The sequence below is a fragment of the Danio rerio genome, chromosome 14, assembly GCF_052040795.2.
Source record: "Danio rerio strain M-AB ecotype USA chromosome 14, GRCz13ab, whole genome shotgun sequence".
Taxonomy (NCBI): Eukaryota; Metazoa; Chordata; class Actinopteri; order Cypriniformes; family Danionidae; genus Danio; species Danio rerio.
Genome location: NC_141034.1, coordinates 36,411,799 through 36,432,617, shown reverse-complemented (window position 1 = coordinate 36,432,617; position 20,819 = coordinate 36,411,799). Strand labels below are relative to the sequence as shown.

Here is a 20,819-nt window from a genome sequence, read left to right as displayed (position 1 = left end):
GTTCAAAGTTAAATCTGTCTGGCGTGTTCAGAACAACAGAAGTGAAAAGCCCAGCTAATGTTTGTCGTATATCTGCAGATGCTTCTGAGTGGAGAATGGAAGGTCTGGTATAACTGGTTTACGCCACGCATTAAAGGATCACTTTACAGCCGTTTCTTTGTAATGTGAGAGGAACGAAAGCTCTGCTCTAGTAGGAAGTACCATGTTCGATTTTTCTCCCTGCAATTTTGACCCAGAGCACTGCAGTTTAGTGAACACACGCCCTGTGTTTGCCGGATCAACAGCGCTTCCCGATGAATCTTTAATGACCGCTTTAGAAGTCGTAATGGCTAGTCACTAATGTCCATTAATGATTTCTGAATGCAGCTGGCCCCGCCTTGACGGCCTCTCCACAGTTCCATTAGGATTTCTTTTAGTATGGTTAAAACTTTGAAAACATCCTACTGCTTTCAGAGAATCGGCACCGTCTTCCCACTTTCCACTGTTTAACTCTAAAAGATGACATTTCCTCTTAGAAAATCAACATCGGGTAAGGATTGTTTTCATTTTTGCTGCTTTTAGGTTTTAAGGAGTGTATAATACGCATTAAGAATTGCCTTTTGAACGAACGGTGTGGATTTTATTGTTTGTTTTGCTGAACTTTTGTCTGGGGTGTGAGCTTGTGTAATGCAGTGGTGCTGTCCGTGGTGCTGAACTGCAGATAAGCCTGGGCTCTGTCCTGATGTTAAGTAATGACATAAATTGTTGTTTGACTAATTCATTCTTGGTTTTTAAACCTTATTTTGATATATTTGAGTCACTTTGTTTTATGTAGAGTTTTGTAGTTTGTGTGTGTGTGTGTGTGTGTGTGTGTGTGTGTGTGTGTGTGTGTGTGTGTGTGTGTGTGTAAATATTCAATTAATTATATATTTTTATTTTAGGAATATGTACATTAATATTTGACCATAATTAAATTTTTTAAATGTTTTTTTAATGTTGACTGAATTACATTTGAGGACCTATGGTCATTCAACTGTTCTAATAAACACATTAATGATGAGGAATTCAGATAGTTTGGGCTTTTATTATTTTTAATTGTTTAATTGTAGTTTAATAACTTAACATTGTTGAATAAATATATATCATTTATCCATATAATATCATCCATAACATTAAGCTGATCTGATGTTTGTCTTTTGTCCTAACGTCTTATTGCGCTGTTAATGCGTCCCACAGTGTCACAGCAGTACAGTAGATGGCGCTGTTGTTGAACAAATAATAATCTGTATGTCGAGTCCGAAGGGCTGAAATCTCAAATATAGTTGATGATGTTTTGTTTTTAGTGTCATCCTTCATTCAATCATTTAACGCCATTTTTTGGTTAGATTTGGCAAGAGACTTAAAAAAATTAATGAGATGTTTTCCTCAATACAATATCGATATATATTATCGTTCAGTAATCAGATCAAATAAAACATAAATAATAATAACATACTTATTATCCATTATAGATTATAAATAATCCTCCATGCGTCACGTAACGATGCCGCGTAGAAAGCTGTTATGTACAAATTATGCAGTGCAAATATGAATATGCATATTATTGCATGTTATTAGGAGTGGGCCAGAAGACAGTTGTGCTTTTGCCACACATGCTAGAAACTCACTGCCATGGCAACCAGCACTCCTCCAATCAGGACATTGAGACTCGAAACGTTGTTTCCACGAGATTTTTATGTTTTGGGTAAGAAACATGCATCTGTCAGGCACGTTATGCTCGCCTGTGCTCCTGCTTCAGTGTTTTATAAATCTTCGAAAGCTCCAATTCACTTACAGCTGTCATTTTTGTATCTGCGTCTCCGCGGGTCTGATGGGAGAGGCTGCACAATAGATTCGGCTCTCTTGGTCACTCGCGCTCTTTCATATTTCTAGAATGATGCTCTAATATTCAAAACCCATTTTACATACTTTTATACCATGTTAAAATGTTGTTTTGTTGTCTAATAGCAGTCTCCGCCCACCGCCCTGATTCACACCATTGTCATTGTTTTGGTGGGAAACGTTCATTCACTATCGTTGTCCGAATCATCCGAGTCAGATATGAATCAGTTCAAATGATGTCGAATGAGTCACCACGATTCTGAAGTCAACAACTGACCCGCTGAGACGAGAACCGTCTGATGTCAGACGAGCAGCCGGAATAATTAGTTATATTAATATAAAGTACATCATGCAAAACTAATACCTAGCACCCATCAAAATATTTTGTGTTTAATAGATATAGACATCTAAACGTCGACAGCTTGACTAAAACATGGGGTGTCAGTGAAAATCTAATAGACATCTAAGAATAGTACAATTGACATATCAGACAGACTTTATATGTGTAGTCATTCATTTCTGATTATGACAAGGCTAGTTTTGACCTATTCTTCGACGTGTATTAGATTTTCACTGACAGCCCAAATTTAGCCTTGTTTTAGCCCAAATGACTAGACATCTATTATACATCTATTAGACATCTATTAGACATTTTATAAAAACAAAAATGCGTGCTGGGGCATACTTAATTGATTAATTATTATATTTTTTATTATTATTATAATAATTAAGTATAATATTATGCAAAATTATATATATTATATGTTTTAATATAGGCTACTTTGCGATTATTAAGTCTATTACAGATTTATTAAGGAGCCATGAACTGATGAGTAGGCTGAGCTGATATTAAAGGGATAGTTCACCTCAAAATGTAAAAGTGCAGTTAATTTTCTCCCCCTTAGGCCATGAAGATGAAGTTCTTTAATTCTGTGGCGCATCAAAGAAGAATTTTAGCTGAAATGGTGGTCCTGGTGTTTCATTAAAAGCTAGTCAATGGCTCCTGGCACTTCAAGAGTCAAAAATGTGTGTGTGTGTGTGTGTGTGTGTGTGTGTGTGTGCGTGCGTGCGTGCGTGCGTGCGTGCGTGCGTGCGTGCGTGCGTGCGTGCGTGTGCGTGTGTGTGTGTGTGTATGTGGAAAGAGAAAAAAGATAGCCTACCCACTGCGTCTAACAGTCCATTGAGGTCTTATGAATTAATAAAGTAACTTGATCAATTGATCACATTGATCGACCAGACATTGTAACCAGACAGCTAGCTAATTCGTTTTGGGGTGATATCTTTAAAAGCATTTAGAGTCAGGATTTGACTTGTTTTATTCCAATAGCACGATAGAAAAGTGATTGGCCACCAATAAAAACGCTGAAAATATGTTTAGGTTACACTTTTGCTTAAATGTGGGCAAATAATTTGCCTACGTTTTATAATTATATTTTATTATGTTTTAGTATGCAATCACGTTAAACACCACATTCATTAAATGCAATAATGAAATGACATAAAGTAGGCTTGTTTTACATAACGAAATAAAGAATCACTATAAATCGTTTCAGTTGTTCTGAACCGTTCGAAGGAACCGATTCGCAGGAATGAGTCGGATTTCGGCACTTGCAGTCAGAGACCACAAATAATCTAAACAACTGTGTTTTTTTTCACGTTGAGTGGATTTCCTTTTCCGAAATCAATGGTTGAGCTGTCAAATTAAGTAACTTGTCGCTCTTGCAGTCACTGACAGGATCTACATTACAAAATGATTCAGAAGACTGACTGAAAACAAACTCGCTCTCACACACACACCCACACGCACAGAATCGCTAACAGGTGTTTCTCTCACATGGCTCTGCTCTGCTCTTTGTGCTGTGACCGACTGTTCGTGTGATGCTGCGAAGCGCGCGTTCGGGCTCTGGAGGAACATCATCTCCGTTATCAGCTGAAATGGCCAGATAGTGTTATTATCTGGAGACTGGTGCGGTGTAGCTGCAGCCGACTGAATGTTTAGGCGTTCCTGGAGTTTATCTCTGAAGAAAAAAATGAACGTTGAAGAGATGCGCGTACATTCACCTACGTAATTGCGTTAAAGCTTATGTTAGTTTACAACTCTTTTCTTCCGAGCTGTCATTTTCATTAACGAACGATGGCGGTGACTGGTGTATGAGGACTTGGATGTGAGCTTTCAAGTTAGATTTCCCTAACGAACTCGTGTTGTGGAGGAGGTGGGCAAGCGGATTGTGCCCTCTGAAAGTTTTGGGTGTCGCACCGTCAAACTGGCCATGGCTGCGGCGATCGCCAGCTCCCTTATTCGGCAGAAGAGGCAGGCGAGGGAGCGAGAGAAATCAAACGCCTGCCGCTGCGTGAGCAGTCCGAACAAAACCAAAGGAACATGCGAGAAACCCAGTCGACTCAGTGTTTTCTCTAGAGTCAAGCTTTTCGGCTCCAAAAAACGCAGGAGAAGACGACCAGGTCTGATGTTACTTTTGTGTTTAAGGGTTAATTGTATGTCATCACTGAAATGTGTTTCTGTTTATACTTTTAAAACAGTATAAAATATTTCACTGCTGAAGTCTTATGAAGTCTGTCAGCTTGCACTCAAAAATGACTTTTGCTGCTTGTTCAAGCTATTACTTAAATGAGTTGAAACAACACAATTCTTATTGATTTTTATTTTATATATATATATATATATATATATATATATATATATATATATATATATATATATATATATATATATATATATATATATATTGGGGGGGGGGGTAAACTTTATTGTTTTATAATGTGAACTTGATCAATTTGTCATGTGACAACATGGGCGGGTATAAAATTCTGACAGTATGATAACCGCGGATAAAATATCAGTTTCACTGTAGTGAATACTGCTCTAAAATGTGTTCTTTTCAAACTAAAGCTTTCCCCCCCATTTGAACACAATATATTTTATTTTGAGAAACCTTTAAAACATTTTGGGACAGTAAACATGAATCATTTACTTCTGCTGTCTTTATTAGTTTCAAAAACACAAATTTCTTTATGATTTAAAATGGCATCTTTGGATATTTTTTCTGCTGGAGATACTGTCATAAAAAAACAAAAAAAAAACTTTTTTTTAGAAATCTCACGTATACTGTAGAAACGGTATAGCTGAAAATGATGGCGGTTTAAAACCTTAATTCTTCCATACCTTAAAAACGGTTATTGTCTCATGCCTAGTGAAACCCTTCATTTTTTACAGTGCGTGCTTTCACACCTCACTGTGAGATATCATTCAAACTATGAGAACTTTACATACATTTTGGCCCAGAAAAAAAAACACTGTAAAACTTTGCCATTTCACAGATATTCTGTTGATAGTAATTCAGTGTCAGCTCTCTAGTGTGTTAAATCCCTTCAGAGACAGAGGGACAATAGAAAGCAAACTAAGCAGGTTATGGCTTGACACATTATTGGACTGCACCTAACTACTGTAGCAAACAAGACAAGTCCCTGATGATTCAAAGTGGGACATATAGACAAATTGTGCAGCAGATTGGTATTTTTCTATCTTTTGAATGGGTATTTTAACAATAATTTCTTTACTGATTGTGACTAAATGATTATTAAACACCATATTGCATTAATTTAAGTTTTAAAGATCTGAGAGTGGACATACTTTCTCTGGATAGTTTATAACTCCTTCCATAAAACCGATCATATTCTGCTCAGAAGTCTATAGAAATATTTTGCATAGTTTTAAATTACATCTATCTATCTATCTATCTATCTATCTATCTATCTATCTATCTATCTATCTATCTATCTATCTATCTATCTATCTATCTATCTATCTATCTATCTATCTATCTATCTATCTATCTATCTATCTATCTATCTATCTATCTATCTATCTATCTATCTATCTATCACACATACGCATGCAGCACAAATGTTTACAAGCTTGTCATAGTGCCAATTACTTTGCCTCCCTCCCCAGACAGCATCTTACATAACCCTTATGTGACACCTTAGCAGAAGTGTGGAAGTTTGCGCGTAGAGTGGCAGTTGTTTACAGCAGTGGTTCTGCCTTCATTAACCAGTCTCATTCTTAACAGCCCTTCTTCACGCTCATAAATGTGCTTCTTTATGCAAACCTAATATCCATGTTTGAAACGTTTATTGAAGTCTCTGTACAGTGAATGTAATCTCTACTGTACCAGAATATTTTGGTTTGTTCTGAATTAGCATCTGATAGGCTTAAAACTCTCTTTATGTTTTCATGACTGAAATTGAGGGCATGTTACATTTTTTATTATAAAATGTGACCTAATAATCACACTTTTATAATCTTCTATGATAGATGAAAGTTAATCAGTGTTAACAGCATGATCCACCAGCTCACTAAGCCTTATTAACCAAAGATATGTTGATGCAATCTGGTATTTTGTACAGTGTTTTGGTTATTTCCAGTAGAGCCAATCAGATCCGTGTAAGGATCATACAGATCTGTTCATCTACATACTTCAAATCGCAGCTCTCACTAATTTTCTGTGTGGTGGCTCTGGTGGCTTTTCCAACATGTAGAGTTTTTTCTTCTTCTTCCTTTTCCTCTGTCAGTGTGGTCTGATCTATTATTTGTAATGCAGGCTCAAATCTGCAGACCATGGAAAGCTCTTGCTAAGCCAGGAGCTTTACAGCCCCTAACACTGTCACTGTGGCGATGCCTATTTAACCCTGTCTATTTCTCTCTCTCTCTCTCTCTCTCTCTCTCTCTCTCTCTACCTTCTGTCTCCTTGCAGAGCCCCAGCTGAAGGGGATCGTAACGAAGCTGTACAGTCGACAGGGCTTTCATTTGCAGCTCCAAGCAGATGGAACCATCGACGGCACTAAAGAGGAGGACAGTGGTTTTAGTAAGTCTACTGGCGTTTTGGAAGATGTTCTCACATTTTCACCTGACATAAAACTCGAGAATAATGCAATACTTGATAAGATTGTTACAGTGATGCCTAAAAAATACTTGGATACTTCTTTCACATTTGGATTCTGGAGAAATATGACATAAGATTTTGGTCTTTGCATCAAATGTTTTTAGAAAGTTATTTAAAATATTTTATAGATAGAGCATAATAAATGCAAGTAAAGAGTTTTATATAATTTATTATTTTCAAATAGTTGTTATGGAAATAAGATGTCAATATACATTTGAAGTCAGAATTATTAGCCCCCTGTTTATCTTTTTCCTCAATTTCTGTTTAACGGAGAGACGATTTTTTTCATCACATTTCTAAACATAATAGTTTTAAAAACTAATTTCTAATAACTGATTTCTTTTATCTTTGCCATGATGACAGTACATAATATTTTACTAGATATTTTTAAGACACTTTTTACATTTACATTTACATTTACATTTAGTCATTTAGCAGACGCTTTTATCCAAAGCGACTTACAAATGAGGACAAGGAAGCAATTTTCACAACTAAGAGCAACAATGAATAAGTGCTATAGGCAAGTTTCAGGTCTGTAAAGTCTAAGAAGGGAAGTATTAGTAGTATTAGTATTTTTTTTTTTTTTTTTTGTACAGTTAGTGTGATATTCAGAGAGGCAATTGCAGATTAGGAAGTGTAGTGGAGAGTAAATAGTTGTGTTTTTAGGCATTTCTTGAAAGTAGCGAGTGACTCTGCTGTTCTGATGCAGTTAGGGAGTTCATTCCACCAACTGGGCAGATTGAGCGAGAGCGTGATTTCTTCCCTCTTTGGGATGGAACCACGAGGCAACGTTCATTCACAGAACGCAAGTTTCTGGAGGGCACATAGATCTGCAGAAGTGAGAGCAGATAAGAAGGAGCAAGGCCAGAAGTCACTTTGCAGGCAAACATCAGAGCTTTGAATTTGATGCGAGCAGCAACTGGCAGCCAGTGCAAACGGACTAGCAGTGGAGTGACATGTGCTCGTTTAGGTTCATTGAAGACCACTCGTGCTGCTGCGTTCTGGAGCAGTTGAAGAGGCTTGATAGAGTTAGCTGGAAGCCCAGCTAGTAGAGAGTTGCAGTAATCCAGTTTGGAAAGAACAAGAGCTTGAACAAGGAGTTGAGCTGCATGTTCAGATAAGAAGGGTCGGATCTTTCTGATGTTATAGAGTGCGAATCTGCACGATCGAGCAGTTCTAGAAATGTGGTCAGAGAAGTTTAGTTGGTCATCAATCGTTACTCCAAGGCTTTTCACCATTTTGGATGCAGTAATGTTTACCCCATCCATCTGGATTGAAAAGTTATGGTGTAGAGTCGAGTTGGCAGAAACTACAAGCATTTCCGTTTTTGCGAGGTTCAGCTGGAGATGATGATCTTTCATCCATTTTTACAGCTTAAAGTGACATTTAAAGGTTTCACTAGACTACAGTTTTTCTCAGTGGCTTTGGTGCATTTCTCACAACACTATTTACATTAGCAAAACAGTTAATGCATTTCCCAAAACAATTAGTACAAATTGCAAAACCTAGTTGGTAACCTGCAAAAGCACGTCACTTGCTCAAAATGGAGATCTCATTCCTCAAAAGCAAGTATTCATGTCAATGAACCTGTCAGTGTCATCAAGATGAAAAGTCCTGACACCATTGTTTATAAACAAGTAGTCAAATGGCTTAGTCATGTTTTCATTATGACAGTTTACTCTGTCAATATTTTCAGAGTAAAACAAAGACCATGCGGATCAGGTAGTTGAAACGGTAGGCTACAAATTATACAAATTAATAAATGAATAAATTATTCATAAATGATTATTTCACCACCACCTACGATGCCACCGTCCATCGCGATGTTTCACATTAAACACCATACGATGCCAAATTGGTCGACATCACTCAACCCTAGTATGTTGCATCTAATGCAACGCCACCCAGACATTTTTAAGTGCAACTCAAGTGTCCAAATCCATTTTAGGGCCACTTTGTGTCTTCTCCTATTCCATTGACAGTTGCTGTTGTTATTGTTTCCAGTGCACCTGTACTCCTCCTTTAGACTAGATCTCTGCCTTGTACCTACACTTATAGACAGCTTCAGCTTAATACCTTCATAGTTCCTGAACTGGTCAAAAGAGTCGAAAGGATCAGTATTGTATTATCCTGAAATTGGAAATGCAGTTGGAGCAGTGACATACTGTAAACCCATCATATCTTGAGAACAGTTCTTCAGAGAGCACAGTCAGTGAAGCTGGAAAGCTCAAATACAAGAGAAACATCTTTAGGCAGATGTTCATAGTGCCTGAACAACAAAGTCTTTTTCCCCGCTTCTCCTTTCTTGTCATTTGAAGTCATCTTGCCGGGCACCTGCAAGTGTGAATTATTTAGGCCGTAGGCAAGTGCAGCGTCAACCAGTCAGTGTTTGAGCTATACTGCGTCTACAGAGCCGGCTGGCTGGTTGGCAGGGCTCTAATTTAATATGTGCTATATCTCACTGGCGCTAAGTGTCTGTGGCATTCTGGGGCCTGTAAATTAGCTTGACTCTATTAAATTAGTCATCGGGTGAAGATGACGCTCATATCGAGCAAATGAGTTTGTGGTGATCAGAGTCATTTGGAAGTGTGATCACTCGAGCTTCCAAATCCTCTCATCCATCAAGCGTGTGTGATTAACACAAATTTGTATCTAGTGCACATAAACAATGTTTAACATGAAGAGCTGTGCTAATTGAAATAACACCCACTAATGGAGATCAAAGTGGAGGTCTAATGCTGTTTTATGCATTTTGAAATATTTTTTGTTTACACTGCCAAAGACTCAAAAGGATTCTCATGATTTACATGACCCAAATCTCCAAAAAACAAGATAGTCTTAATGATGGTATTTTTATGCCAAAAAAGCTTTAAAGGGGTGGTCCACTATAATATCATAATTTAAACTTTAGTTGATTTGTAATGTTAATGTGTAAACATGAACAACATCTCTGAATGTAATATGCTCATAGTTCAATTCAAAGAGAGACATTGACTTTTACAGACTTAGCTCAGCAAACGCTAGAGCAAACAAAGTTTGAGGACTGCAAAAAAATACATGCAGGCTAGTAAGATCACAAGGCCAGAGGCGCTGTAATGTTATACCATTAAAAGCTAAAATGCCATCCAAATACTGCTATTTCAACAGAGCTTCTTCTGTTTCAGTATTTTTTTGGCTTTCAAAGGACATGACAACAAGAGGGAAATGCTTACAGTTTAATTTTAATTATGTTTCAGAGAATTGTAAAAATATATAGTTAGCATTTGACAAAGGAGAACTTCCAGAATCTCTCCCAGTTCAGTGCAGGATTTGGTTAAAACTCCTCCAACTGACAAAGCTGTGGACTGTGAGCCACAACCTGTATTTATTTTGTCAAAATTGATTAATTACATGCACAGTTTCTAGCGTTAACAGTATGTTGTAGCGAGGCATAAACAAGAATGTAAACAACAGGAAATGCTGTTTGTCACTTCTAACAATTTAGCTACAAATTCATATTTATCAAACAGCCGCAATCTTCACCAGCGCTGTGCAGCCGCTTTTTCTGCGTTCTACGTTTAAAATAATGAACTTGCAAAAGATATGTGAAAGTTTCATATTACTTACACATGATTATTTTGAATAAATGTGAAAAACAATTGTTAGATTTTATTTTAGAGAGCAGGCATGGGTTCAGCCGTGTCCTCTTCATTTTCTGTCAGATTCAAGCCTAAACTGCTGCAGCTAACAGCTTTTCTGACTGACTGTTTATACAGCGCAAAATTGCGTTCTTAAAGGCGCGTGACGCCTACTGGTCACGTGGAGCAGATCCATGAATCACAGCACATTATGTTATCTGACCAATCAGAGCCTCTTGAGGACGGGCCTTTCAGAGGAACTAGGAAATATAACAGTCATTTTCATGTTAGCTGAGTAGTTATATATAATCAAAGTTTGATATGTATATAAATATAACATGATTTTCTACTAATAAGGCATAAGCACACATTGCTTTGCATACTATGAACACAACCAAGCCTTAAAAACACAATGTGGGCCACCTCTTTAAAGGCTTTAAAAGCCCATTTTCATATTTAAAATAACTAATAATTAATTTAACCCTTGCTTGCAAATGATTATCAGAAATCAGATGTATTTCTTTCACACCATTTGCTTCAATGAAAAGGTTCAAATACCATTGCATAATTTGAAACGGAAACATCCAAATAAAGCCATTGGCTGTGTGAACTTGCATTGCTGATTATTAACTCTCCGTTGCACTACGCATGCAATAAATGATGCGCTTGATTGAGCTTTTTATAGCTTTTTTACAACTGAAAAGATTTAAATGAAAAAGAACCACAATAAGGAATTGATTGTCAGAACTAAGTCCATCATTTTTAGAGCCATGAATTGGACTTGGTTACTTGTCTGCAGTGATGTACAGAACTTGCTCGAGAAAGATTTGACATTTTGTTTTTTTACCACAAGATCAACAATGTTTCCAAAGAAATGGGGTTTCGTTTGTGAGAGAAATGTAGAACCCAGCATTAAAATAACTGGGGTGCAGTTACAGTTGGTATTTTTTCTGATGCAACCATGAAGATGTACAAGTGCATTTGTTTGTTCCGTACATTTTAGTGACAAATGTTTTATAAATGCATTCATTCATTTTCCTTTGGCTTAGTCCCTTATTTATCAGGGGTCACCACAGCAGAATCAACCGCCAACTATTCCAGCATTTGTTTTACACAACGAATGCCCTTCCAACCACAACCCAGTACTGAGAAACACCCATGCACTCTTGCATTCACACACTATGGCCAATTTTGTTAACCAAATTCACTTATAGTGCATGTCTTTGGACTGAGGGGGAAATCGGAGCACCCGGAGAAAACCCACGCGAATACAGGGAGATTGGGTAGAACATTCAAACTATAACAAAAACTATAGAATACACAAGACGTTTCACTCGTATAGTTTTGAATGGGTAAAAGTGTAATGGTTAATATGACGAATAAAGCCCCGCCTTCTAGTACATGAGCCAATCAATGATCGCTGTAGACTGATGAGTGTCTGGTGGAGGGGCTCGAACAAGGCAGACATTTCGACTGATTTTGTGTGATTTGAAACGTTTAGAAATGAAACTAAAGAAACAGATGTTGTTTAATTTTGTCGTTGATTCCTAATATAAAAATAAATAATATAAAATGTAATCGTAAGCTTGGTAAGCAATTTTGGAAAAATAGATTTTTCCCCATTTAATTAGAATGCCCAAGCATACTGTCCGAGAGGCGTTTCAAAGATGGCTGCCGAGTAAAATGACTTGCCTTAAAGGGACTTTGACTAGAACCAGCAACCTTTTTGCTGTGAGGTGACAGTGCTAACGACTGAGCTACCATGCTGCCCTCTTTTATAACTACTCAAAATAATAAAATAAAAACATTTGGAAACTTTGAAATCGACTCTCGATTCTCAACACCTCAGAATTTATTAACCCCACCCCTTTGTTTTCTGGGAAAATTGGGGAAATCTGTTTTTTTTCTATTTTTTTGAGACTAAAAACCATAACTGTTCTTTGTGTGCTCAAGATTAACACGAGATTGGCAGAAACTGTATACAGTAAATATCTCCTTAAACTGAGGTTGTCTGAGTCAAGTATGCATATTTTATTCACCACTGAGTTGAATCTGCGCCACTGGTGCGCCACTCCTGCCATTGCATGCTCATTTGTTTTTCTGTTGGTATTTTTTCCTCTCCGCGATTGACTGAGAGGTAATATGAGTTTTATAGGGGTGAGATTACATAATAGCTGACCTGCTTTTCCCATTGCACTCTCTTATTTTGTGGAGAGAACGAAAAGCTGTTGCTGGAGAGGAGAAGTGGGAAAACAGGGAGCTTCTATCTCTCACACTACAAAAATAGAATTGTTAGGAGCTTGGTGCCCTTGTCTCCATAGCGACGGCAGTGCGGTCCTCTTGGCGTGTGTGTGTGTGTGTGTGTTTGATAAGGATGGGGGTCTGCTCAAATGCTTTACTCTCTGGATGTGTGTCTCTTTCCTCATCTCCAGGACTGATGCTCTCAGTGCACCTCTGAGGGTTAAAAATATTATGTCGCTTTTTCTGTTAAATGCATTAACTGTCATATTAGTGCCAGTTTTTAAGAGTGTTTATAGAAGATCTCTGCCAAATACTAATTATTTTTTTTGCCCTGAAGTCATGCAATGGTGCTATAAATAAATATACAATTAAATAAATATTCCCTTACTTTCACAGTAAAGGCTGGAGAACAGAAAAATCTGATTACTTAAGAATCAATATTTATGTATTTACTGTTTATTATTAATGTATTTAACTGTATTTAACCTTCATATAGCATTCAAAATCTATATACTGCTTTGCAATGTTATGACTTTATTTTTTTCAGCTAAACACATATTGTAACAAATATATGTTGTCTGATCAATAAATTAATCTGAGTTAAAAAAAAAAAAAAAATCTATTACGGATGCTCCAATCAGGGTTTTTGTAGCCAATACCGAGTACTGATTCTTCTTTGTCATGGTGATCGGCCTATACAGAGTACAGATTCTAATGCTTCAAGCTATATAATGCATAAAACACATTTTCCCTCTAAGTATGATACTTAAGTGGAGATCTCTCCTTACCTAAGATAATAAATTAAGGATGTTGTATATAATGCCTTAAACACATCTCTTTTAACCATTTAGTGTGGACATGTCATGGCCAGAAGCAGCTTTACAGTCTTTATATCTAACACAGATATAAAAATTGGTAAGAAAAATGACTAACAAAGCAATTTGGAAACACTGCAAATGATGAAAGAATAATTCAACATGTCTAAATCAAGGAAAATTTATAGCACATGTTTGATGCAAAAGAAGTTAAAATGCATACCTATAAACCCATTACTTCTTTACTAAAAGGAAATATGCCTATAAACTACTGTTTAGGACAATAATTATTTTAAAGAAGTTATATTATTAACTATTCATGAAAAAAAGATTTATTTATTTAATAATTCCAGCCAGCTTTTAGTGAACTCAGCACTTTCACAGAACTTTCAGCTGTTATATGTAAAAAGGCCTAAAAATATGCAAGACCATTCAAATATTTTGTTCATATCCAATTATTGACAGCAGATCTCTCATGATGAGAGAGAGGGGGATTTGCAATCGCAATATCTTTACAGCTTTATTCATTTAACCTAAGAAATGTGGTGCTTAAAACATCACTGTGCCACTTGCAATCTTGTCTCTTGCTCTTTTACTCTCATTGCCATGATTTCTTGGGGCCTCATGTACGAAGACTTACGTTGAAATCATACTAAAACATTGTGTAAAAAATTCAGATGTATGAAATGTATGTGGAATCCCACGCATATTCCCTTTGTACATCCGAATTAACGTGAAACTGAGCACACATACACGAGCGCAAAGCCCCTCCCTGCCTCCTCCCCCTTATGAATGTGCTAATGACTCTACCTTGGCAAAACCAAACGAAAAAGCAATGGAAAAAGCAAGCAAAAAGAGAAACTTTGAACAGAATGTGTATTGGAGGTGTTTCTATCAGAGGTAGACCAGAGAAAAACTGTGTTATTTGCAAGTTTGACATTGGAATGAGCTAGTTGAGTGATTTCCGCCCGATTGATTGGCAGAGACAACAAAGCTAAAGAGGGAGGACATGGCGTAGCTCGTAAAGCACATGGTCACATGTTTTGACACTGTCATTCATGAACCCAGGTTGAATCCAGCGTCTGATGAACTCATTCTTCTTTTTCCCCCACTACATATCAGATTTTGCCTACTCTTCATCACGAGGAAGACAAGTAGGAATCATTAATAAGTGTGTGTATTATGTCAAGCGCATTTGAGCATCACATATTATTTGCACATTTATTGAATGGAATTGTTTCCGATTTACGTAGCCTATGCAAATTCGTCTTTAGATGGCACCTTTATAGCAATGTGCGTGTTGTAGATCACTCTGATTACATTGGGAAAACTGGGCGATCGCTGCAAATTGCGCTTTAATGTTTGGCTGGTCAACTGCATGGGATGGTATGGAAACCTTATACTGCTAGACATGCGGATGATCTAGTCCCATACAGCTGCCATTGCACGACTCAGATACTTTGTAGTGTGCAATTTAACACAATTGCCTCTAGGAGTCGCCAATGGAAATAAAACAAACACCCACAAGAAATGCACGTACGGCAGGCATGAAGTTGGCGTGAACCAACGCACATTTTTACAATCATTTCATCGTTAGTAAATCCAAACATGAGCGTGAAACCTGGTGTACACAAAGTTTTTGTGCGTACGCAGTGTTGATACATGAGGCCCCAGGTATTTTAACAAATTTTCGGGGATCACGGAGCCACTATGAATATGCATAAAATTCACAGAGCTTTCTTCTGGAGAAAGTCCTTATTTGTTTTAATTTGGCTAGAATAAAAGTAGTTTAAAAAAAAAAAAATAAAATTATGTTCAAAATTATTAGCACCTTTAAGCTATTTTTTTTCCAATAGACTACGGAACAAACCATCGGTATACAAAAATATGCCTAATTGCCCTAACCTGCCTAGTTAATCTAATTAACCTATTCAAGCCTTTAAATGTCACTTTAAGCTGAATGCTACTGTCTTGAAAAATATCTAGTGAAATAATATGTGCTGTCATCATGGAAAAAATAAAATAATTCGGTTATTAAAAATGAGTTATTAAAACTATTATGTTTGGAAATGAGTTGAGAATCTTTTCTCCAATAGCCAGAAATTGGGGGGGAAATAAAAGGTCGCTAATAAATCAGGGGGCTTAATAATTCTGATTTGACATAATTTTGACATTGAAATGACTTCTTAGATCACTTAAGTGCTCTATACTGTACGATCCTGTGTCCAAATTTTTGAGATTTTAGATTTTATTATTTATAATGATATACATAAATTCAGCAGAATTACAACAAATGTTCACTGTGATCGTACTGTAGCTGAATTGAGGTCATTTGGGAATACGTTTTATTGTTTTGTTTTGTTTGTGTGTGTGAGAATGATAGCCAAAACAATAAGGTCTCATTCTTGTTTGATAAAGGTGGAATCAAATTGATTTTATTTGGTGAAATCGGGCAAATCAAAGGGCGTGGACATTTAAAGATAAAGACTTTATTGAAAATCAGCCTTTCCATCTCTTAAGTCTGACTGTGATGAGCTCTTGGAGGAACAAGACAAAAGCTCATTCTGGGCAGTAAATGTCAGGTATGGCCGCTCTATTGGATTATGTGTCTTTGTGCAGAGTTTCAGAGCTTAATTCAATTCCTAATCAATGTGTCTTGGCAGGAGGCCTTTCTCTCCATCAACATTAGGTTTTATCTCTGCTAACTTGACTTCCATCTATAGACTGGGCTGATGTGTTTTTCAGTCAGTCACAGTCAGTCTAATCAGTCTGATTTATCTGCAAATATAATAAACTGAAATGCTGATGTCTGAATGAAATGCCAAATTGTTTTTCCTACAAGCAATATGTTTACACAGTTTTGTCACACAGAGATTTATACATCTCTGTGATTTTTTTTGCCAGAATTAAATCCTTGAAGATTTTAAACAGTTGTTCAGCCCACAAAATGTAATTCTGCCATCATTTTACTTGCCTTTTTTTGTTGCCTTTTTTTACTTGCCTTTTGTTATAAATAAAATCGGAACACCTGACCCCCTTCTTAATACCTAAAACTTATTTGAGCTAGGGTTGGGCGAAGCAGTGGCGCAGTAGGTAGTGCTGTCACCTCACAGCAAGAAGGTTAGCGCCTCGGCTCGGTTGGTGTTTCTGTGTAGCGTTTGCATGTTCTCCCTGCGTTCGTGTGGGTTTCCTCTGGGTGCTCCACAGTCCGAAGACATGCGGTACAGGTGAATTGGGTAGGCTAAATTGTCCGTAGTGTGTGTGTGTGTGTGTGGGTGTGTGTGTGTGTGTGTGTGTGTGTGTGTGTGTGTGTGCATGTGTGTGTGTGAATGTCTCCCAGAGATGGGTTGCGGCTAGAAGGGCATCCGCTGCGTAAAAACTTGCTGGATAAGTTGGCGGTTCATTCCGCTGTGGCAACCCCGGATTAATAAAGGGACTAAGCTGACAAGAAAATAAATGAATAAATGAGCTAGGTTTGGGCGATGTTGACCAATTTGACATCGTAAATAATGTCTAATTAAAAACATCAGAATGGACGAAGTATTTATGAATAATTAATTCATTACGAATTAATTATTTGTAGCCTACCGTTTTAACTACCTGATCTGCATGGTCTTTGTTTTACCTATAACCACATCATAAATAAAGATAAGTTACACACAAATTACCACATGTCATCGTCTATCGAGCCAACCCCAATTTCAGCTTTTGTGTGATAATATTTTATTAACAATCTTACATTTATATATTTATTTTGATAGTTTTATTATTATTATTATTATTTAAATGTTTTGAAATTTAATATAATTTTTATTATTTTGAATTCAAACTAAATTCAAATTAATTTCAAATTAGCAAAATAATCTATGTTGCCACAGTACTTAAGTATCAAGGTTTATGCTCTGATATTCTTGGCCTCCAGTGCATAGTCCAGTTGCCTCTTAGTGTATAAAAGTATTACCATTAAAATCCCCAAAATATATTTTGGCGTATTGTACTGTAAATAATAATTTTAACAGTTTTGTAACTGATTATCCAATGAATGCAGCACTATTGCATACCTAATATCAGGCTTCAGCTTGCAAATAAAACATGAACACTAAAGACAGAGAACTTAGTTTCATCGATGGATCTTTCAGCCTGTGAGGTTGTAGCGTAAATGTTAAAACCTTAACTACAGTTCTTACAAGCTCAAAATGGAAAAAGACCCTAAAGCAAGGATTCTGTGTATAGTAAATCCGACTTTATTAATTAAACTTTTAAATGGTAAGCTGAATGGCAAGTGACAGCTTGCACTGCCAGGGAAAGATTTTACCCCTACTGGATTATAGTCCATTTAATATTGAACACATAATGTGTATTGTACAGGCAATAATATAAAGTAATTAAAATAAATAAATGAATAACTAAATGGAAAGAGCAGGGCTTTTAATACCCTTTCAGTTGGCATTGATACTTTTAAGACTAAGAACACAGAATATTGTGTGTGTAATATTATATTTAACATATAGTTATGTTATTGTGTTATTATGTTAGTATGTTATTATTACGCAATCTCATGGCAATTCGTAACTTTTTAGTGGCTAATTCATATAAAATCCTACAATCTCATTCGTACATTCATACAATTAGCTTATTCCCCAATGGCGGTTGGGTTTAGGGGTGGGGTTAGATGCCACGCCTCCTTTTAAAAATCTTACCTTTTTTGTTCAACTGATACGTTTGAATTACCCATTGATCTGACAAAATGTATCTACATTTAAATATGTAGAATAAACCAAAGAAAATTAAGTAAATTGTAATGTGAAGGGGTTGCAGACAAAGGAGTTGCAGATCCAAATGCAGGTTTATTGACAAGAGAATGGTCAGGCAAGCAACGGTCAAAACAGGCAGATGGTCAAAGGCAGGCAGCAGACAGGAATAAAAAATACAACAAAGCAAGGGTCTAACACGGCAGGGCAAGGCAAGGAAAAATGCATCTTAAAGTTCAGAGTACAGATAGACTCAGCACTGAAGTGTGTGTGTGCTGTTTCTAAAGTCCATCTAATTAGTTCATGAGCAGCTCCTAGCCGTGAGAATATGTACTCAACCGAATCCGAAACAGGTGCTTGTGAGGGATGCATGACTGAACTTGTAGTCCATATACTGGCGGATTTGTAGTCGATATATCGATCTGTGTTTTTACCAGCAATCTGCCAGGATTAGATCACTGGTGATTGTGACAAAAATTGAACTGGTGTTAAACTATGTCCAAATAACTTAATTCGATCATGTGGAACCACTGGCCAAAGAGTTTTCATTTTATTTTCATTCATTTTCTTTTTGGCTTAGTCCCTTTATTAATCCGGGTCACCACAGCGGAATGAACCGCCAACTTATCCAGCATATGTTTCACGCAGCGGATGCTCTTCCAGCCGCAACCCATCACTGGGAAACACCCATACACACTCATTCACACACATACACTACAGACAATTTAGCTTGTGGAGAAAACTGAAGCACCCAGAGGAATCCCACACAAACACGAGGAGAACATGCAAACTCGCCAGCCTCAAACCAGCGCCCTTCTTGCTGTGAGGCGATTGTGCTACTCATTGCACCAAAAATTACATCATTTTTTTATTTGCATAAATTAGTCTATTATATTTTATAGTAAGCGAGAAGCGAATGAGGCTGCAGCAGAAATCTTGTGTGGTTATTATACTAGGCTTTTTTGCAGAGATGATTACCACGTCCTCTTGGTCTTCCCAGATCTCTGAGCTCAGGTGCTGTATTAGCTGTGAGTAATTGAGTCATCTCTCCAAAACCCCCAGTGGCCAAACTCAGGTAATCCCTCAGAAATGAGCTCCACCACAATGGCAAGTGTTTATGTGCTGTATGGAGTCAATCTAGGGCCACACTTGCAAAATAGAAGAAAGTTTCTTAGTATTATGCAAAAGTATTGAGCAAAGAATGAATAAATAAATGCCAATCGAAAATTAATTTTTGAGAAATAAAAAAAGTTTTGCTAACAAAAATAAAGAACTGCTAAAGGAAAATTAAGTTTTAAGAAATAAAAATAATATTTGCAAACCAAAAAAGAACTGCAAATAAAAAATAAAAATAAAACAGTGCAAAAACGTTAAACGTAAATATTTGCAATTAAAAAATAAATAAAAGATGACATCGCTTAAATGGAGGCAGGTCCTGCTGTACACACCCAAGTTTCCTTGACTCCGCCTCTTGTCAAATCAGGGCCACAAATTGAATCCTGCAGAAACGTGAAGTGCAAAGTTAAAACAGCATCGCAAACTCTCTCTAGGTTGACTAAAAAGTAAATCAAAATGAGCATTGAGGGCAATGCTAGAAAATTTTTTTGCAAATATAAATAGTTTTATTCATTTACAAATATTTTTGTTTTTTTTGTACTGCTTGGGTTTTATTTGTAGTTCTTTTTTGTTTGCAAATTATTTTTTATTGTTCAAAGCTTAATTTTACCTTTGCAGTTTTGAATTTTTGTTAGCGATATTAATTTTTATTTCTCAGATCACTTTTCTGTTTGAGCTTTTTATTTTTGGAGATTTGCATTTATTTATTTATTTACTTATTTCATTTATATGGCCCTAGATTGACTCCATAGTGCTGGCTATGTCTGAATGTCACAAAAAATAAAAATAAAGATCCCAAAAACTTTATTAAACATCTGCATTTGCCATTGAAAACTCTGGATGTGAATCAGAGAGGGTTGATCTCCACAGGTAGACCTGGCTGGATTCAGAGGGCTTCAGAAGCCAGAGGAAGGACCTTGATGTGGGATTAGAGAGGATGAAGACAGTCCGGACTGTTGTGTAAAATAGCATCATGGATATCGATTGAGCTCTGCTGGAAATAAAAAATATTAATCAAGAGCTCTCAAGTTTATGATGAAAGAGGCTGTTTTTATGTTCTCTCTGGAGGGTGAAGGAGCTGAAATGTGTTAAAGCAATAGTTCACCCAGATTATTCTAGATTTGGTATGAAACTTAATTATTAATGTTTTGGGGGAATTGATTCTTTAAAGGAATTACCCCAAAATTCTATCATCTCTTTAATGTACTCATTTCATTCCAGAACTATAAGACTTTTGTCCGTCTTCAGACATGCAAGTTTAAGCTGTAGTTACTACACAATTTTTAATGGTTATATGTGCCTTTTTGTGCGTTATAAATGCTTTCAGTACACACAATTATCAAATCTATTTAGAATACTAAACTGCTCTATTCATATGGATTTCTTCTATTCAACTTATTCTATTTCCTATGTTCAAAATATCTTCTTTAGCAAAAATCTTATGGGTTTAGAAAAAAG

The 20,819-nt window shown here is 36.6% G+C and overlaps 1 protein-coding gene across 12 annotated transcripts in view; it reads left to right on the top strand.

Moving 5' to 3' along the window:
* Nucleotides 1–20,819, top strand: part of fgf13a (fibroblast growth factor 13a) — a 224,527-nt gene that overhangs the window by 152,202 nt on the left and 51,506 nt on the right. For 9 of the 12 annotated variants that reach the window (XM_087280431.1, XM_087280425.1, XM_087280427.1 and 6 more), the window contains one exon: nt 6,633–6,743. In XM_087280431.1, the coding sequence (XP_087136557.1) occupies nt 6,633–6,743 (111 nt within the window). 12 annotated transcript variants of the gene reach the window in all.